Genomic DNA, 19,859 nt, shown 5'->3' with positions numbered 1-19,859 from the left:
CATTCATGAAGGTTACATATAAACCTATGAACAATGAACAATGGCGGAAAGGCAAAGAACATCCAGCCCAACCAGTCCGCTTCACACAACTGCGGTACCCCTTACACTGAAACATTCTACACTCCAACCCAACCGGAGCCATGGGATCTCCTGAGAGAGGCAAAAACCAGATAACGACCCAGGCGAATTTAGGGAGAAATAAATCTGGGAAAATTCCTCTCAGACCCATCCAGGCGATCGAAACTAGTCCAGGAGATCACCCTGGCCGTATTCGATTCCTTGCAGTACTTAACATTATATCTGCGCCAGCCAATTAGAGGTTATCCAGTCTAATCCCAATTACAGCTCTTGGTCCGTAACCCTGCAGGTTACTGCAATTTAAGTGCCCATCCAATCATCTCTTAAAAGTGGTGAGGGTTTCTGCATCCACCACTCTTCCATGCAGCGAGTTCCAGATCCTCACAACCCTCTGCATAAAGAAGCCCCCCCCCCCCCTCTCAAATCCCCTCTAAACCTTCCACCAACCACCTTAAAACTATGCCCTCTCATAATCGACCCCTCCACCAATGGAAATAGACCCTTACTATCCACTATATTAGGCCCCTCAACATTTTGTACACCTCAATGAGGTCTCCTCTCAACCTCTTCTGTTCCAATGAGAACAAACCCAGCCTATCCAATCTGTCCTCATAACTCAGATTCTCCATTCCAGGCAGCATCCTAATAAATCTCCTCTGCACCCTCTCTAGTAGAATCGCGTCCTTCCTATAATATGGCGACCAGAACTGCTCGCAGTACTCCAGCTGTGGTTTAACCAAAGTATTATACAATTTAAGCGTAACCTCCCTGCTCTTTTTTCTATGGCTCGGCCAATAAAGGCAAGCATTCCGTATGCCTTCTTAACCACCTTATCCATCTGGCCTGCAACTATCAGGGATCTGTGAACAAGCACTCCAAGGTCCCTTTGTTCATCTACACTATTAAGTGGCCTACCGCTTAATATGTATACCCTTTCCTTATTAGCCCTCCCAAAGTGCATCACCTCATACTTCTCTGAATTAAATTCCATTTGCCACTGCTCTGCCCACAGCAGTGGTTCTTATCTATATAGATAGATGCTTGCAGCTGTGAAGAGTCCCAAAACCTTTTCAACATTAATTTTTGTGTGGAGCCAAAAGGAGCAGGAGTACTCCTCCAACCACCATAAAAAAAACGTGGACCCACCGATCAGCCGCCCAAAAGTTAAAACCTACCCATTTGACTTTTAGAAACTTGACAAATTTCTGAAGATCGATCCTTATCATTTTTTGTCATTTTGCCTTAGTTTGATAGTTTCATATTTAAATTGAGCAAAGGGGAACAGTTACAGAGGGGGTGAAAATATTAAACTAAAGATTAGTGGAGAATAGTTATACTAAATTAATACTTCATTGAGGTACATGCTCTCCTGGGACAAAAAAGTTATCCATGGAGACTTGGGGACTTCACTATCAATGAAACAGAGATTCTAAATAGGACTCGAGATGAACAAATTCCTGAGGAATGAGTGATACCTCTCGCAGGGCATTGAGAGATTCAGAATGACGTGTGTTAAGTGTTAACGATCATTGTGAAAAAGTCATATTAATGTCAGACAGGTACCGCTAGATTGGAAACAAGTTGACATAATACCTACAGTCAACAAACTACTCGCCCATCAATACCTGGTGAAATAATGTAAGCAATCATCAAGGGTAAACTTGAAGAGTATCTTTAGGAGACTAAGTGAATTTATGCAAAGCAACATGGCTTTTTAGATAGTGTAGACCCTGCCTGATGAAGCTCCTTCATTTTTTTGATGAAATGACATCGCAAGTGAAAGATCATGGGCCCAAGTTTCCACAAGAAAAAAAATGGGCGGCTCTCCGAGCTGGGCGCCCGTTTTTCGCGCCTAAAACGGCGCCTAAAAAAATCCTCGGTAGTCTGCACCTACTTACAGGTCCTCTGGCCCTTGGCGCAGTCAGCACGAGCTGTGGGGGGGGCGGAGCCAGGTCCCGGCGCTGAAAACAGTGCCGGGACCTCTGCACATGCGCGCTACAGTCGGCACGCAAGTGCAGTAGCTCCAGGCGCCGAACTGTGTGGAAGGGGCTGAAGCACGCAGCCCCTAGCCCTGGCCCAATGGCCACACTGGGGCTCCTCTCACGGCCAGCTCCTGCTCCCCGCCTGACCAGACCCGACACTCACTCCCCCCCCCCGCCGACCAGACACCCGCTCCGACCCGACACCCGCTCCCCCCCCCCCCCGCCCTGAGACCCGCTCCCCCCGAGACCCGAGACCCGCTCCCCCCCCCCCGCCCCGAGACCCGCTCCCCCCCCCCCGAGACCCGCTCCCCCCGAGACCCGCTACCCCCCCCCCACCCCGCACCGACCCAAGACCCGCTCCCTCCCCCCCCACTGACCTGACCCCCTGTTCCCCGACCCGACGCCCCCCCTCTCTCTCTCCCTCTCTCTCCCCCTCCCTCCCCTCTCTCTCTCTCTCTCTCTCTCTCCCTCCCCTCTCTCTCTCTCCCTCCCCCCCCTCTCTCTCTCTCTCTCTCCCCCCTCTCTCTCTCCCACCTCTCTCTCTCCCCCCTCTCTCTCTTTCCCCCCCCCCCCCCCCACTCTCTCTCTCTCTCTCTCCCTCCCCCCCTCCCGCTCAGCGGCACGAACGGCTGCAGAATTCTCCCTGGCTGAAGCACTTTCACACAGGTAGGAAGATGGTTTATTTAATCTTTTCGTGGCTTATAAATGTTTATTCAGGTTGGATTTATTTGTATAATATTTGTAGAAGTATAAATAAGGATTTATTGTCGAATTTAATGAGTTCCCTTCCCCTCCCCTCCCCCCCCCACCTCGTTCTGGACGCCTAATTTGTAACCTGCGCCTGATTTTTTAATGTGTAGAACAGGTTTTTTCAGTTCTACAAAAATCTTCACTGGCTCCATTCTACTTTAGTTTGGAGTACATTTTCACTGTGGAAACTTTCAAGTCAGGCGTCAGTGGCCGGACACGCCCCCTTTTGAAGAAAAAATTCTGTTCTAAACTAGAACTGTTCTACCTGACTAGAACTGCAGAAAAAAAAATGTGGAGAATTGCGATTTCTAAAATAATCCGTTCTCCACCAGTTGCTTCTAAAAATCAGGCGTGAATCATGTGGAAACTTGGGCCCCATAGGACAAATTTAGAGTGGCTCCCAAATCAGACAAATACCCATGAAGATATATTTTTTTAAACATATTTTCTGATTCCCAACTAGACAGATTGCTGATATGTCACTGTAGGTTACCGACACAAGGGAGAAAGAGGGATGACCATAGCAGCCAAATGACACGCTCAGGCCTGCTTACCACAGACATAGAAACATAGAAAATAGGTGCAGGAGTAGGCCATTCGGCCCTTCGAGCCTGCACTGCCATTCAATGAGTTCATGGCTGAACATGCAATTTCAGTACCTCATTCCTGCTTTCTCGCCATACCCCTTGATCCCCTAGTAGTAAGGACTACATCTAACTCCTTTTTGAATATATTTAGTGAATTGGCCTCAACAACTTTCTGTGGCAGAGAATTTCACAGGTTCACCACTCTCTAGGTGAAGAAGTCTCTCCTAATCTCGGTCCTAAATGGCTTACCCCTTATCCCTAGACTGTGACCCCTGGTTCTGGACCTCCCCAACATTAATAAGAACATAAGAATTAGGAACAGGAGTAAATCATCTAGCCCCTCGAGCCTGCTCCGCCATTCAACAAGATCATGGCTAATCTGGCCGTGGACTCAGCTCCACTTACCCGCCCGCTCCCCATAACCCTTAATTCCCTTATTGGTTAAAAATCTATCTATCTGTGATTTGAATATATTCAATGAGCTAGCCTCAACTGCTTCCTTGGGCAGAGAATTCCACAGATTCACAACCCTCTGGGAGAAGAAATTCCTTCTCAACTCAGTTTAAATTGGCTCCCTCGTATTTTGAGGCTGTGCCCCCTAGTTCTAGTCTCCCCGACCAGTGGAAACAACCTCTCTGCCTCTATCTTGTCTATTCTTTTCATTATTTTAAATGTTTCTATAATATCACCCCTCATCCTTCTGAACTCCAACGAGTAAAGACCCAGTCTACTCAATCTATCATCATAAGATAACCCCCTCATCTCCGGAGTCAGCCTAGTGAACCGTCCCTGTACCCCCTCCAAAGCTAGTATATCCTTCCTTAAGTAATGTGACCAAAACTGCACCTAGTACTCCAGGTGCAGCCTCACCAATACCCTGTACAGTTGCAGCAGGACCTCCCTGCTTTTATACTCCATCCCTCTTGCAACGAAGGCCAACATTCCATTCGCCTTCCTGATTACCTGCTGCACCTGCAAACTAACATTTTGGGATTCATGCACAAGGAGCCGGCGCCTCACAACTTGAGCCGCCTCGGGGAAATCCCCTCCGTGCCTTTCAGTTCCGCGCGGAGGGGTTTCCTGTACGGGCTGCTCCTGCACACCCTCAACTTTGCCATCCTCGCCGGCCGTCCGGACACGCCATGGCGTACCATCTTGCCGTCCGGAGGAGGCGGGGGTCCCCGATGGAGGGCACTCTACGCAGGGGTCCTCCCACTATTCATCGGGGACTTGGCCTGGAGGGTGGTGCACGGAGTAGTGCCGTGCAACAAATTTTTAAGCCGGTTCACGGACTCCCAGGCCGCCTGCAATTTCTGCGGTCTGGAAGAGTCCGTGTTCCATAATAAATAAAAAAATGTTTTATTATTTAAAGGGGCTGCTCCTGAAATTCTGGCTGCACTTCAGTCCCACTCTCCTGATCTTTGGGCACCCTGTGCGGAGGGGAGCGGGTAGGTCCGAAGGCCTCCTCGTAGGACTGCTCCTGGGCACGGCCAAGGGTGCCATCAGCCGGTCCAGGCAGCGGGCGGTCGAGGGGATCGTTCAACCTGACTGCCTGCCTCTCTTCCGCTCTTACATCCGGTCCAGGGTGTCCTTGGAGATGGAGCACGCGGTGTCCACCGGTATGCTCGCGGCCTTCCGCGAGAGGTGGGCACCGGAGGGACTGGAGTGCATCATCACGCCCGGCAACCAAATTTTAATTTGATTTTACGTTTTAAAGTTTAATTTGTTTTAATTGCCGGTGCTTTTAGTGTCCCCCTTCCCTTTTTATAGGGGGCACTGGGGAAAATTGTGATTTTAGTGCCCAAAAAAAAAAAAAAAAAAAGAAAAAAACAAAAAAAAAGGGGGAAAAAAAAAGGGCCTTGTAAATGTCTGGTGTGTCACCCAGGTCGGGTGGCACCGTTTAATGTTTTTTGTTTTGCAGATGAACTCCAAAAAGAGTTTCATGCACAAGGACCCCCAGGTCCTCTGCACCGCAGCATGTTGTAATTTCTCCCCATTCAAATAATATTCCCTTTTACTGTTTTTTTTTCCAAGGTGGATGACCTCACATTTTCCGACATTGTATTCCATCTGCCAAACCTTAGCCCATTCGCTTAACCTATCGTAATCTCTCTGCAGCCTCTCTGTGTCCTCGACACAACCAATATGGAAATTACAGTCTCTGTCACAGGTGGGACAGACAGTGGTTGAAGGAAAGGGTGGGTGGGGAGTCTGGTTTGCCGCACGCTCCTTCCGCTGACTGCGCTTGATTTCTGCATGCTCTCGGCGACGAGACTCAAGGTGCTCAGCGCCCTCCCAGATGCTCTTCCTCCACTTATGGCGGTCTTGGGCCAGGGATTCCCAGGTGCCGGTGGGGTTGTTGCACTTTATCAAGGAGGCTTTGAAGGTGTCCTTGAAACATTTCCTCTGCCCACCTGGGGCTCGCTTGACGTGTAGGGGTTCCGAGTAGAGCACTTGCTTTGGGAGTCTTGTCCCTGTGGCTGAAGAGCTCCTCCCAGTCACAATATGGATTCCGTCCACTAAGGGGTACAATGGACATGATCTTCACCACGTGACGACTACAAGAGAGATGCAGGGAACAGCACCAACCCTTGTACATGGCCTTCTTTGACCTCACAAAGGCCTTTGACACTGTCAACCGCAAGGTACTATGGAGCATCCTCCTCCGTCCCCCAAAAGTTTGTCACCGTCCTCTGCCTTATCTAACTCTATCAGCATAACCATCTATTCCTTTCTCCCTCATGAACCTATCTAGCTTCTCCTTAACTGCATTAATACTATTTGCCTCAACTACTCCCTGTTGTAGCAAGTTCCATATTCTCACCACTCTCTGTGTAAAGACATTTCTCCTGAATTCCCTGTTTGATTTCTTGGTAACTATTTTATATTGATGGCCACTAGTTTTACTTTTCTCCACAAATAGAAACTATTGTGTTCCTAACACAGTTGAGACTGCACACAGGGAGGTTAAAGTAACAGTGACCTCAGTCTTCATAAAGACACTCCAGAGTGAGGAACAGGCCTTAGGGGCCGGCTTATATACAGTGCTCCCAAGCAGTGCTGGGATCCCTTGGGACTTCAGGGGATGCACTCACTGGTGGCAGAACATGGGAGTGCATGTTTTACAGATACACATCACTCCCCGCCACCCCCCCCCCCAAAGTCAAAGTGAAAACTATTTACAAGGTGAGGCGGTCGGGAGCCTTTCTTTCCGTGGTGGACCGCCTCGGTACAAATGTCTGTTCTGGTGTGTTGGCTGTGCCCTCGCTGGGCTGGCGTGTTGTTGGCCCTGCAGGGCTGCTGGGTGAGCCTGGCCTTGCTAGGCTGTTGGGCGTGATGGGTTCGATTTCCTGGTCCGGGGTTGTGTCATTGATCCTTTGGGTGTGTGTTGTGGGCTTGAAAAAGGTGGTGTCTGCTGTGGGTTGTTCAGGGCAGTCTGTGAACCGCAGCCTCGTTTGGTCCAGGTGCTTTCTGCAAATTTGTCCATTGTCTAGTTTGACTACAAACACCCTACTCCCTTCTTTAGCTATCACCGTGCCCACGATCCACTTGGGACCATGTCCATAGTTTAGCACGTACACAGGGTCATTCAGATCAATTTCCCGTGAAACAGTGGCGCGACCATCGTTTACATTTTGTTGCTGCCGCCTGCTCTCTACCTGATCATGCAGGTTGGGGTGAACCAGCGAGAGTCTGGTCTTAAGTGTCCTTTTCATGAGTAGCTCAGCCGGGGGCACCCCTGTGAGCGAGTGACGTTTCATGCGGTAGCTGAGCAGTACTCGGAACAGGCGGGTTTGGGGTGAGCCTTCTGTGACTCGTTTAAGGCTCTGTTTGATTGTTTGTACTGCCCGCTCTGCCTGCCCATTGGAAGCTAGTTTAAACGGGGCCGAGGTGACATGTTTGATCCCATTGTGAGTCATGAATTCTTTAAATTTGGCACTGGTGAATCATGGCCCGTTGTCACTGACCAGTATGTCAGGCAGGCCATGGGTGGCAAACATGGCCCTCAGGCTTTCAATGGTGGCGGTGGCGGTGCTTCCCGACATTATTTCACATTCAATCCATTTTGAAAAAGCATCCACCACCACCAGGAACATTTTACCGAGAAACGAGCCCGCATAGTCGACATGGATCCTCGACCATGGTCTGGAGGGCCAGGACCACAAACTTAGTGGTGCCTCTCTGGGCGCATTGCTCAACTGAGCACACACGCTGCATTGCCGTACACAGGACTTTAAGTCAGAGTCGATACCGGGCCACCACACGTGGGATCTGGCTATCGTTTTCATCATTACTATACCCGGGTGTGTGCTGTGGAGATCCGAGATGAACGTCTCCCTGCCCTTTTTTGGTAGCACTACGTGGTTACCCCACAACAGGCAGTCTGTCTGAGTGGACAGCTCGTCCTTTCGCCGCTGGAACGGCTTGATTAGCTCTTGCATTTCAACGGGGATGCTGGCCCAGCTCCCATGCAGTACACAGTTTTTTTACTAGGGACAGCAGAGGATCTTCGCTCGTCCGAGTCCTAATCTGGCAGGCTGTGACAGGTGATTTATCATTTTCAAATGCTTCCATGACCATCAACAAGTTTGCAGGCTGCGCCATTTCCACCCCCATGATGGGCAATGGTAGCCGACTGAGAGCATCCACACAGTTCTTGGTGCCTGGCCTGTGGCGGATGGTATAGTTATACGCTGATAGCGCGAGTGCCCACCTTTGTATGCGGGCTGAGGTATTAGTATTTATCCCCTTGTTTTCAGCGAACAGGGATATGAGGGGCTTGTGCTCGGTTTCCAGCTCAAATTTGAGGTCAAACAGGTACTGATGCATTTTCATTACCCCGAACACACAGGCTAATGCCTCTTTCTCAATCATGCTGTAGTCCCTCTTGGCCTTAGACAAGCTCCTGGAGGCATAGGTGACAGGTTGCAACTTCCCCGCAACGTTAGCTTGTTGTAATACACACCCGACTCTGTACGATGACGCATCACATGCTAGCACAAGTCTTTTACACGTGTTATACAATACAAGCAGCTTGTTGGAGCATAAAATGTTTCTAGCTTTCTCAAAAGCAATTACTTGGTTTTTTCCCCATACCTAGTTCTCACCTTTACGCAATAACACATGTAGGGGCTCTAAGAGGGTGCTTAACCTCGGTAGGAAGTTACCAAAATAGTTGGGCGCGTTCCTGATAGCGTCTGTCTTGGTGTCTGTGGGCCGAATGCTGTCCGCCGCAATCTTTTTCCCAAAAAACTCCACTTCTGTTGCCATGAAGATGCATTTCGACCTCTTCAGCCGCAGCCCTACGCGATTCAGTCACTGGAGGACCTCCAAGTTTTGTAGGTGCTCGACGGTGTCCCGACCCATGACCAATATTTCGTCCTGAAAAACCACCGTGCGTGGTACTGACTTGAGTCGGCTCTCCATGTTTCTCTGGAAGATCGCTGCAGCCGACCGAATTTCAAACGGGCATCTGTTGTAGATGAACAATCCCTTGTGCGTGTTGATGCAAGTGAGGCCCTTTGAAGACTCCTCCAGCTCCTGCGTCATGTAGGCCGAAGTCAGGTCGAGCTTGGTGAACATCTTGCCTCCTGCCAGCGTCGCTAATGGGTCGTCTGCCTTAGGTAGTGCGTATTGGTCCTGTAGCGAGAAAAGATTAATAGTTACTTTATAATCGCCGCAAATCCTGACCGTGCCATCACTTTTGAGTATTGGAACAATCGGGCTGGCCCACTCGCTGAATTCCACTGGGGAGATGATGCCCTCGCGTTGCAGCCTGTCCAGCTCGATTTCCACTCTCTCCCTCATCATGTGAGGTACCGTTCGCGCCTTGTGGTGAATGGGTCGTGCCTCTGGGACCAAGTGGATCCGCACCTTCGCCCCGGAAAAGTTTCCAATGCCTGGCTCAAAAAGGGAAGGAAATTTGTTCAAAACCTGGGTACATGAGGCCTCATCGACATGTGATAGTACTCGGATGTCATCCCAGTTCCAGCGGATTTTGCCCAGCCAGCTCCTTCCAAGCAGTGTGGGGCCATCGCCCGGGACAATCCAGAATGGCAGTTCGTGCACCGTGCTCTCGTAGGTGACCTTGACCATGGTGCTGCCCAGGACAGTGATAAGTTCTTTGGTGTACGTTCTCAGTTTCTTGTGGATGGGGCTCAGGGCTGGTCTGAGTGCCTTGTTGCACCACAGTTTCCAAAACATCTTTTTACTCATGATGGATTGGCTAGCGCCAGTGTCCAGTTCCATGGCTTTTGGTAAGCCATTCAATTTTACATTTAGCATTATAGGTGACATTGCGTCGAAAATGTGTGCACCCCGTGTACTTCAGCATCTGCCTCCTCTCTCTGAGGCTCGAAATTGCTTTGATCCACCATGGACCGATCTTCCTTTCCACGTTGTGGTTAGCAGGTTTTGCAGATCGTTGGAGATGCCCCATTGTTCCACAGCTCTTGCAAATATACCCTTTGAAGCGTCATGAATAGGCTGAATGGAAGCCTCCACAACGCCAACAAGGTATGAATTGCCTTGCATTCATCCTTTGTTGCGGACTTTTAGAGTCATCTGGGTCACCTGAGGCCTGCTGGCAGTTGCAGACTCGTGTTTTCTGCCCTGTATATATCCGCTCGCAAACATAGTTCCAGTTAATTTATGAACATTGCTAGCACTTGTGTGCTGAGAGATTTGTTTTGTGTTATCACTGGTGGACATAAATGCCTGTGCTATCGCAATGGCCTTACTGAGGGTCGGTGTCTCTACAGTCAAAAGTTTTCGTAGGATGGTCTCGTGGTCAATGCCCAGTACAAAAAAGTCTCTGAACATTTGCTCCAGGTAGCCATCAAACTCACATTGTCCTGCAAGTCACCTTAGCTCGGCGACGTAGCTCGCCACTTCCTGACCTTCAGATCGCTGGCACGTGTAGAACCAATACCTCACTATCAGCAGGCTCTCCCTCGGGTTAAGATGCTCCCGAACCAGTGTACACAACTCCTCATACGACTTATCTTGTGGGTTTCACCGGAGCCAGAAGATTCTTCGTGAGGCTGTAGGTCAGTGCCCCACAGACCGTGAGGAGGACCACTCTCCTTTTTGCAGCGCTTCCTTCTCCGTCCAGCTCGTTGGCTACAAAGTACTGGTCTAGCCGTTCGACATCGGCTTCCCAGTCCTCACCCTCCGAGAACTTCTCCAGGATGCCCACAGTTTGCTGCATCTTTGCATTGGATTCGTATACTCGTCACCAGTTATTGTGTTCCTAACACAGATGAGACTGCACACAGGGAGGTTAAAGTAACAGTGACCTCAGTCTTTATTAAAACACTCCAGAGTGAGGAACAGGCCTTAGGGGGCCGGCTTATATACAGTGCTCCCAAGGGATGCTGGGATCTTCAGGGGATCCACTCCCTGGTGGTGGAACATGGGAGTGCATGCTTTACAGATACACAACAGAAGTACTTTCTCTGTACATACTCTATCAAAACCTTTCATCATTTTAAAGACCTCTATTAAGTCACCCCTCAGCCTCCTCTTTTCAAAAGAAAGGTGACTCATCCTTTCCTGATAGTTATAACCTTGCAGTTTTGGTCGCGTGATTTTCCATTTTCCTGCATGAACAACCTGACATGTTGACTGGTGTCTCGAACTCAGCGTTTTTAACCCGTTCGTTATGCAAAAGCAAATACCGCAGATGCTGGAAGTCATTGCTTACAGTGTAGCAGGGGTCCAGCAATGGAAAGTATTTGAAAAGTGAAGTATGAAAATGTAGGACAAACCTAGGTACTGTTACATGGTTAATGTGGTTTGACCTTAGTTGTGGCATTCTTTGGAGGCCACCAGTCTTCATTACTGCATTTCAGGCTGCAAATTCCTCATTTCCATTTTCATCCTATTACTTTGTCTGCTGAGTCCTCTCTTCCATCATCATCATCATAGGTAGTCCCAATCGAGGAAGACTTGCTTCCACTCCTGAAGTGAGTTCTTTGGTGGTTGAATGGTCCAATATGAGAGCCACAGTCTCTGTCACAGGTGGGACAGATAGTCGTTGAGGGAAGGGATGGGTGGGACTGGTTTGCCGCCTGCTCTTTCCAATGGCTGCGCTTGATTTCTGCATGCTCTCGGCTTTGAGACTCAAGGTGCTCAACACCCTCTCAGATGCACTTTTTCCACTTAGGGCGGTCTTTGGCCAGGGACTCCCAGGTGTCAGTGCACACATACAGAAGCTGAACTCCAGGACATTGGCGACGTATTTACTGAGGCGTACGAAAGCATGGGCCTTACGCTAAACGTCCGTAAGACAAAGGTCCTCCACCAGCCTGTCCTCCCGGCACAGCACTGCCCCCCCAGTCATCAAGATCCACAGCGTGGCCCTGGACACCTTGGACCACTTCCCATATCTCGGGAGCCTCCTATCAACAAGTGCAGGCATCGACGACGAGATCCTCTTTTTAGGGTATAGTTATAGAGCATGCTATGTTGCTCTTAATAAAGCAGGGAGTAAAATACCTCTCTGGGAGAGAAACATTAATAACCATCTGCTGCTGATTCAATCTCACAACTACACATCAATTCTGGCAATTCAGTTGCATCATCTGTTCAATCATCTTGATGAATGATTTGTATCCCCCAATGAGAATAGAGTAGAAAAAATCATACGGATTGTGCACTCTGTTTTCAATTCCGAAGAGCCTTATCTAGTTGGCTTCTTTCCAACTAAGACAATACCTACTTACAGCTAGTGTTGTCTTGCTTCTCTGGTCAGCTGAAAGCACCCAATAAAGGAGAACCACTTGGTGTACCAAGCAGTCCTTTAGTGGCTTATTGAAAATAACATCACGTGGAATGTTTGGCTACATGACTGTGCCAATTGGAATGGTATCAAATAGGAAGTTACTATTTAAGACTAGTATCATATCTACAAGCCAAAATTTCCAAACCTCATTTGGCCCCAAACCAAGAAGATAATATTTAATGTTGCAGGATGTTACATGCTATCTAAGTTGTTAATCCGGTTCAGAGCAAAGAGACCTGGGAATACAAATAGATTAATTGCTGAAAATACCGATGCAAGTTTATCAGGTCAAAAAGAGCACAAAGTACTGGGGTACATCTCTACAGGAATAGAATACGACAGCAGTCAGGTAATGTTAAATTTACATAGAATATTGGTTAAACTACACTTGGAATACTGTGTACCACATGCTACAAAAACGATATGAAGCACTGGAGAAAGTGTAGAAAAGATTTACATGGATGTTGCCATAATCAAGAGGATGCAACTATCAGGAACAATTGAGCAGGCTGGGGCTCTTTTCTTGGAAAGGGGAAGACTAAGCTCAGATCTAATAGAAGGTTTTACAATTATGAAGTGATTCGATAGGGTGGACGTGGAGAAACTGTTTCCACTTGTGGGCCAGTCCAAAACAAGGGGGCATAACTATAAGATAGCCACTAACCGATCAAATAAAGAATTTATTTGCATAGTGGTGAGAATGTGAAACGTGCTGCCACATGGAGTGATTGAAGCAGATAGTATTGACACATTTAAGGGAAGGCTTGATGCATACACAGGGGAGAAGGGAATAAAGGGATATGGAAGTGGGGTGGGAAGACATAATAAGGGGAGGAACTTGTGTGAGTATAAACACCAGCATAGACCAGTTGGGCCAGAATGGTCTGTTTCTCTGCTTTAGATTCTGTTTAATTCCATGTAGCCCTGACAATGAAAGATTCAATGCAGCATTAGTGAAACTGCTTTGGAATATTTTACCCATACCAACTCCCACTGTGACAAGATTCAGCTAGCAGCTTGTCAGAGGAACAAATCTGAGAAAATTCCAAGATACTTGGCTTTTAGAGTCAAAGGTCTAGTAGAAGACAGTCAAATTATCAAGCCCAATATCGCTATCTCTTGGCATCCTTGCTTCATTAAGTGTCTGTCTTGTTGTGATCTCTAGAATTGAATGTTATCTTGAGAAGTCACCAAGAATTGAATTGTTCACAACAGCTATGAAGGAGATCCTCACGGAAGCATAACTGACCCCACACAGTTTGTTTCTTGTTTTTTATTATTTGTTCTCAGGATGTGGGCAACACTGGCAAGGCCACATTTACTGCCTATCCCTAGTTGCCCTGAGAAGGTAGTGGTGGGCCTTTTCCTTGAATCAGTGCAGTGACTGCTGCTCCCAGAATGGTGTTAGGTAGGAAATTCCAGGAAATTGACCCAGTGACGGTGAAGGAACAGCAGTATGTGAGCAAGTGAGGATGGTGTGTGACTTGGGAGGCGAACTTGGAAGTGATGGTGTTGCTACGATATTGCTGCTCGTCCTTCAACTTGATAATGATTATACTCTTCTTTCAATCAGTCACCGTCAGACCTGGTTGAAATACAGATGGTCCATTTTTGAACCCCATTTGTGGGACAGCATCGGCCGGTTACTAAAAATATCTATAGATACAACTATCAGGAAAGACTGAACCAGCTGGGACTCTTTTGTCTTTAAAAGGGAAGACTAATAGGTGACCTGATAGAAGTCTTTACAATTATGAAGGGTGTTGATAGGGCAGATGTAGAGATTTTTCCACTTGTGGGAAGGGGGGGGGGGGAGTCAAAACTAGGGGCCATAAATATAAGATAACCACTAATAAATCCACTAAGTAATTCAGGAGAAACTTCTTTACTCGGTGTGCTGAGAAGCTGAGAATGTGAAACTCGCTACCACATGGATTTGTTGAATAGCATAGATGCATTGAAGGAGAAGCTAGATAAACTCATGAGGGAGAAAATAGAAAGATATGCTGAGAGTGTGAAGTAAATAGAGTAGGAGGAGTCTCGTGTGGAGCATAAACACCGGCATAAACCGAATAGCCTGCTTCTGTGCAGTAACTTCTATGTAATTGTATGTAATAACATGGTGCAACTGAAGTACAGGGTCTGAATATTCAATTCACTAAATTAATCCAAAGAAGATCATGTTGGTCATTAAAAAACATCATTTATTAGTTTTGGCATAATAAACAATCCTTTTAAAGATTTTTAATCTTCTAATTCAATAAACAGGTTTTAGTTTTTCAGTAACTAAACCAATGAACAACTATTTCTTACAGATTGAGAACTTCAAGATCAAAACATCTCATGTAAAGATTCAACTCCAGGATAGCTGTGGAAAATCAATGATGGTTTGTCTGGACAAGGATTCTAGAAGAATATATAAGGATGTTGTCAGGTTGGTATACACATACAGTTTTATGTATATATATATATATATATATATTTAATATATTGACTATTCTAAACTAGTTTCAGACATAAAGCAGTGTACTATAATTATGTTTAGGTGCCATCAGCTCTAAAAATTTTAATTAATCCATTTAGATTAGTGAACAAATTTTAAATTCCCAAAAAAGAACATTTTCCTTCATTCCACACACTGTCGGATGTCGTACCAGAGTGTCAATTAAATTAGTTTCAATGCCCTAAAGCTGGGGACCAGGCTTTGCATCAATGACTTGCTGGATATCCTTTTTCCACCTGGAATCTGGGTAATGGGCTGCCTGCCATAATTTGCAAACAGATAAGCAGCAATACTACAGAAACATGGGTCCCAGAGACTATGAGAACTTTACTCTCTTCTTTTTGGAAGCACCCCTTTGAAATTCTGTGACCAGACCACCTGTGTGTCTAACTCGCTAACAATGCTGCTATGATGATAGAGTCAAACTGTTAACAGTAGGGGTGATGGCATTTACCCAAATCAGGATAGAACACGGCCTTTGCCAAAGCCCATTACAAGAGCAGCTAGATTAAGAAATTGGTAACAAGTAAGCATGGCATGCAACATTGGGGCTGGATGTCTAGAACAACAAAGTGGCTGACATGCCACAAGCTTTCCTACACAAGTCCTTCCACTGCACCAAAAGCAGATGCCCACCAAAACAGGAAATACTGAGGTTTGGGTTGACAGGTGCTGGAAGGTGATACCTCGGCCCCGATTTAAATCCAGGTGGATTCCCCGCTCGGGCCTGAGTTTAAAATTACAGTCAATTATGTGATTGGGCCGTAACATGCATATGTAAAGAAGGATCCTGTTGTCTCCGGGCGTGTGTCCTTGCTGCCTGCTCAGGAGAGCAGGTTAAAATTGCAGGTGTTGTGATCATAGTGACTTTGGGACAGGTAATAATCAGGGCGATATTAACTGTCCACCCACCAGGTTTCTACTGAGCGAGTAGGGTTAAAATCGTCCCCCTAGAGTCTGGTTATGGGAATCTTCATTCGTACATCCAGTATATAGGTTACAAAGAGGAAAGTATGTGATGCTGAAACTCTACATCTCCAACTGGTGGAACTAGCATTAAGTTTTGTTTGGTGTCCATGCTATGGTGAGGAGGATAGTGTCCATGTACCATCACATTTTATGGTGATTTGTATTGCTTGCCATGCCACTGATTGGGATCTTCTACTACTTCTACATATGATTGAAACCCATATTTTTAATGACCAACAGCAACTAACTACTTAGGTGATGAAGGAGCTTAGCTTTATGGGTCTCCTTGGAGTTGAGTTGGTTTCAAAATGGCACATTTGGCAATGGACATTTGAAACCAGGTTGATCCTCTGTTGCAGACTGAGTAATCTGATACCTGAACGAAGCAGGTGTACTGTACTCTAAAGCATTGTTGAGGATCGACCAACCAGCACTGTTCATGAATGGGACATGAAAGATAGATAAGCGGAATTGAATTCTTCCAACTTCAGAGACTGTGCTAAAATAAAACAGCATCCTGCACTGTTCCAGTGAAAACAAAAAGGAGAGTGTGGATGGGGGTGCCAGGAATAAAGCTGACCACTGAAACATTATATATTTCAGTACCATAGCCTCAGAAATAACACTAAGATTGTAGTTGAAAGCCTGTGAAAGCAACCTCTTCTGTTAGGTAATTCGTCATGTATATTACAAACAGTTGATTTAAAAAATAAAATCTGTAATATTCACTTTCATTATAATGTTTCCCTCATTTAACTATGACAATATTTCTTACATTATAAAACAATTGCATTTTGGAGCAGAGGACAATTTGAACCTTGTATTTATTATAAAAGATCTGTGCCAATTTTCTGGTGCACCAGTTCCCGGAGTGTTAGGGACAGAATGTAGATGCAGAGACCTGTATCATTGGGTCTCTGCCCAATTTTGGGCATGATACACATTTCTTGAAGCTGAACAGATGGTGTGAGCTTGTACCTGAATTAGGAGAGAGTATGAAAATGACACAGGAGCACAGATGGCATGTCAGCTGTGGTTCAGGGGTAGCACACTCGCGTCCGAGTCAAAAAGTTGTGGGTTCAAGTCCCACTCCAGGAACTTGAGCTTATAAATCTAGGCTGACACTCCAGTGCATTGCTGAGGGAGTGCTGAACTGTCAGAGATGCTGTCTTTAGGATGAGGCTTTAAACTGAGGTCCTGTCTGCCCTCTTAGGTGGGCGTAAAAGATCCCATGGCATTATTTCGAAGAAGAGCAGGGGAGTTATCCCTGGTGTCCTGGCCAATATTTATCCTTCAACCAACATAACAAAAACAGATTATATGGTCATTATAACATTGCTGTTTGTGGGCGTTTACTGTGCACAAGTTGTCTGCCGCGTTTCCCCCATTACAACAGTGACTACACTCCAAAAGTACTTCGTTGGCTATAAAGCGCTTTGAGATGTCCAGTGGTCATGAAAGGTGCTATCTAAATGCAAATCTATCTTTCTTTTTACTACAAAATACCTCCCATGGTCTGGGTATCCCACTGGGTGATTGCCTGGAATGAAGTACACCCATGTAAGCTTGATGTTAGTCATTGCTAGGCTGCACCTTAAAATCAAAGAATCTTCAGGTATATTGTGGGGGTGTCCATAAAACAAAATATTTTGTGTAGCACTGTGTGGGTGGAGCTGCCTGAAGGAGCTAAAACCTTTATGTTTCACATGTTACTGTCCCACACACAACTTTCTTCCCCCACTGTGAACAAGGACCAAATCTGAGGCAGTGGTCATGCTCAGTGCTCACCAACATATTTAAATGAGCTGAACCTGGAAATACATGGATCCAAATTCTCCATACCCATAAAAATCTTAAAGACCTCTATATAGTCCCTCTTCATTCTCCTCTTCTCCAGAGAGTAAAATCACACAGTAGACAGTTTTTCCTCGACTCAGTTTGTATTTTGTTAGATTTAATGTTCACCCTTACTACAGAATTTTTTATATTTTAGTTTCATTTGGCATTTAAAAAATTGGGGGAAATGAGTAGTCTATCGTTTGAACTTCCGAGTTTCAAAAATATTGCTCATTGATTTTCTGTTTTTTACACAGCATTGAAGTGTCTCCTTGTCTGGAGCCTGGATACAGTTTACAGAAAATGAGGGCATTACGATTCAGTCAGAATGAAAATGAAAATATTGGATTAACTAAGTACATGCCAAAGTGCCTGTTGTTACCAATCAACACGTTTGCAGGTATCCTGTAAATTGAAGTATCTGATACAGCGTGGCCAACAATCCGGTTTCTTCAAGCAAATCAATCATATAGAGCTGCTGGAACAATAGAGCACAGAGTCACAATAATTACAAGTTCAATTGTTCGAGACTACCCATTTTTTGTTGTGCATTATTTAAGGACAATGGAACTGAGTAATTATATGGAAACTCCCTTCAAGCCTGGAAGCCCAAAGGACAAAAATGAATCTGATGAATAGTGCATACACTGTTTGGAGGAATTCAAAGCAGATTGAAAGTTACCAGCAGCATATCATGGAAGAGATGTGTTACTTCTGAAGTAAACTTTTCATCTGGAAATAATTTTTGACACTATATTTCAAGAGATATGTCAATATTAGTCTCTGCATACAAAACTTGCAATTAGTTTGCCACAAAGTTTTAACAAAGACAGTAAACCTCGTCCAAAATGGATTCAGATCACCAAAAGTAGAAACAATCCATTATAAATGGAGTAATTGTGAATTGAGTTTTTAACTCTTTACGCTGCCTGCATGATCCAATTATTGTAATATTGAACTGTTAATACCATGAATAATGAAATAGCTAGAAATTGTGCTTAGTGGATGGAGTTCCAAGCACCTTCCTGGAGAGGGAAAATTTATTTGGTAAGATTTGACTAGCCCAAAATCTATGCTTTCTGTCACTGAGGATGTTATTATTAAGTAGTTACCAGGCGTTTTACTTGAACTGCTTGAAGGAAGACAGAAAAGATAACTCTTAAAAAAAAAAAGAAACAAAATATTAACATAAAAATCCTCAAAACTCCTATGAAATGATTTATTTTATGTCTCCATTCAGCCAAAAAGAATATATGCTATTATTGACTTTCTAATACTCAAATAATTTTGTGGGAAAAAATTGACAGAACTATTCATACACAATTGCAGGAAGGATAAGTACAGATGTTCTATTATTGCAGTAATTCTATTTCATTTTGTTTAAAACAAAGCCTTGCTTTAAATTCAGAATGAACGTTAATGACCTATGTGATTGCAAAGTTATTTGACTTCACTACATGGGTTAAATGCACTGCATTTCTGGGGGGGGTGGAAATGATTTCCTCTCTTCACTACTTGTAGCAAAGCCACGAACATGCTCTTTATGCTTGAAAGTATAATTTCACTAAAAAATAATGAACAGAGGACATTTTTCTCCATGGAGTTTTACACTGTTAATTCCATTATGCTGTTTGATTTACCACTCGGTCACATATCTAAAATCTAAGTTTGTAATATGTACTTGTATAGTATTTATTAAAATATGTTTCTGTAAAGATGATATTTTTACATTATTAAAATATAACCAGATTGTTTAATACTACTGAAAGCCTTTGAAGTTTTATTTCACCAATAATTCAATAAAATCCACTCAGACTTTGGGACAGGATTGGTTGAAATAGGACTGCATCTGATGCTGTGTTGGTGCTGAGATTAGTATGGAAGCAAGTCATCCTCAACTCTGAGGGACTGCCTAAGAAAAACTTTATCTCTGAAGGTCTATGTTTGAATCCACCCTGTGGACACATCATTGTGAATGGTGAAATTTGCTTCGCTAGAGGATATAAAAGATCTGGTGTTGCTCTGAGAGACATCTCTATTATCTGTGCCAGTTTGTGCTATTCTTCTGCTGCTGTACACCGCCTCTGTATGGCCAAGTATCTCTGTAGAAGCAGAACGTTGGGCAGCATTGAATTTGTTGGAGCCCTAGGTTATCTGGTTCTTCAACATGGTAAATCCGGACAGGATAAATAGCCTGTTTAGATGGGCTCTAGAAGCATGTGGTCCCTTAGTCAGAGCATTTGTTATAGAAGCTGTGGAGGAGTTTAGGATGGGGTGAGCTCGTCTGCAGAGGGCCCCTGCAATGAAAGAAAGACTTGCATTTATATAGCGCCTTTCATGACGACCGGACAGCTCAAAGTGCTTTACGG

General features: G+C 45.3%; 1 protein-coding gene across 3 annotated transcripts in view; it reads left to right on the top strand.

Annotated features, from left to right (window-relative positions):
* The window catches only part of LOC139226678 (phosphoinositide 3-kinase regulatory subunit 6-like), a 149,885-nt gene extending 130,660 nt beyond the window's left edge, over window positions 1-19,225 (top strand). For all 3 annotated transcript variants that reach the window (XM_070857600.1, XM_070857601.1, XM_070857599.1), the window contains 2 exons: window positions 14,498-14,616; window positions 17,748-19,225. In XM_070857600.1, coding sequence (XP_070713701.1) covers window positions 14,498-14,616; window positions 17,748-17,901 — 273 coding nt within the window. In that variant the 3' untranslated portion in view covers window positions 17,902-19,225. The remainder of the gene's footprint in view (window positions 1-14,497; window positions 14,617-17,747) is intronic.
* The last annotated feature ends 634 nt before the right edge of the window (window positions 19,226-19,859 follow it).

Source organism: Pristiophorus japonicus, chromosome 16, assembly GCF_044704955.1.
Source record: "Pristiophorus japonicus isolate sPriJap1 chromosome 16, sPriJap1.hap1, whole genome shotgun sequence".
NCBI lineage: Eukaryota > Metazoa > Chordata > Chondrichthyes > Pristiophoridae > Pristiophorus > Pristiophorus japonicus.
Note: the sequence above shows the minus strand (reverse complement) of the source record. Positions and strands in the feature narration are given on the sequence as shown.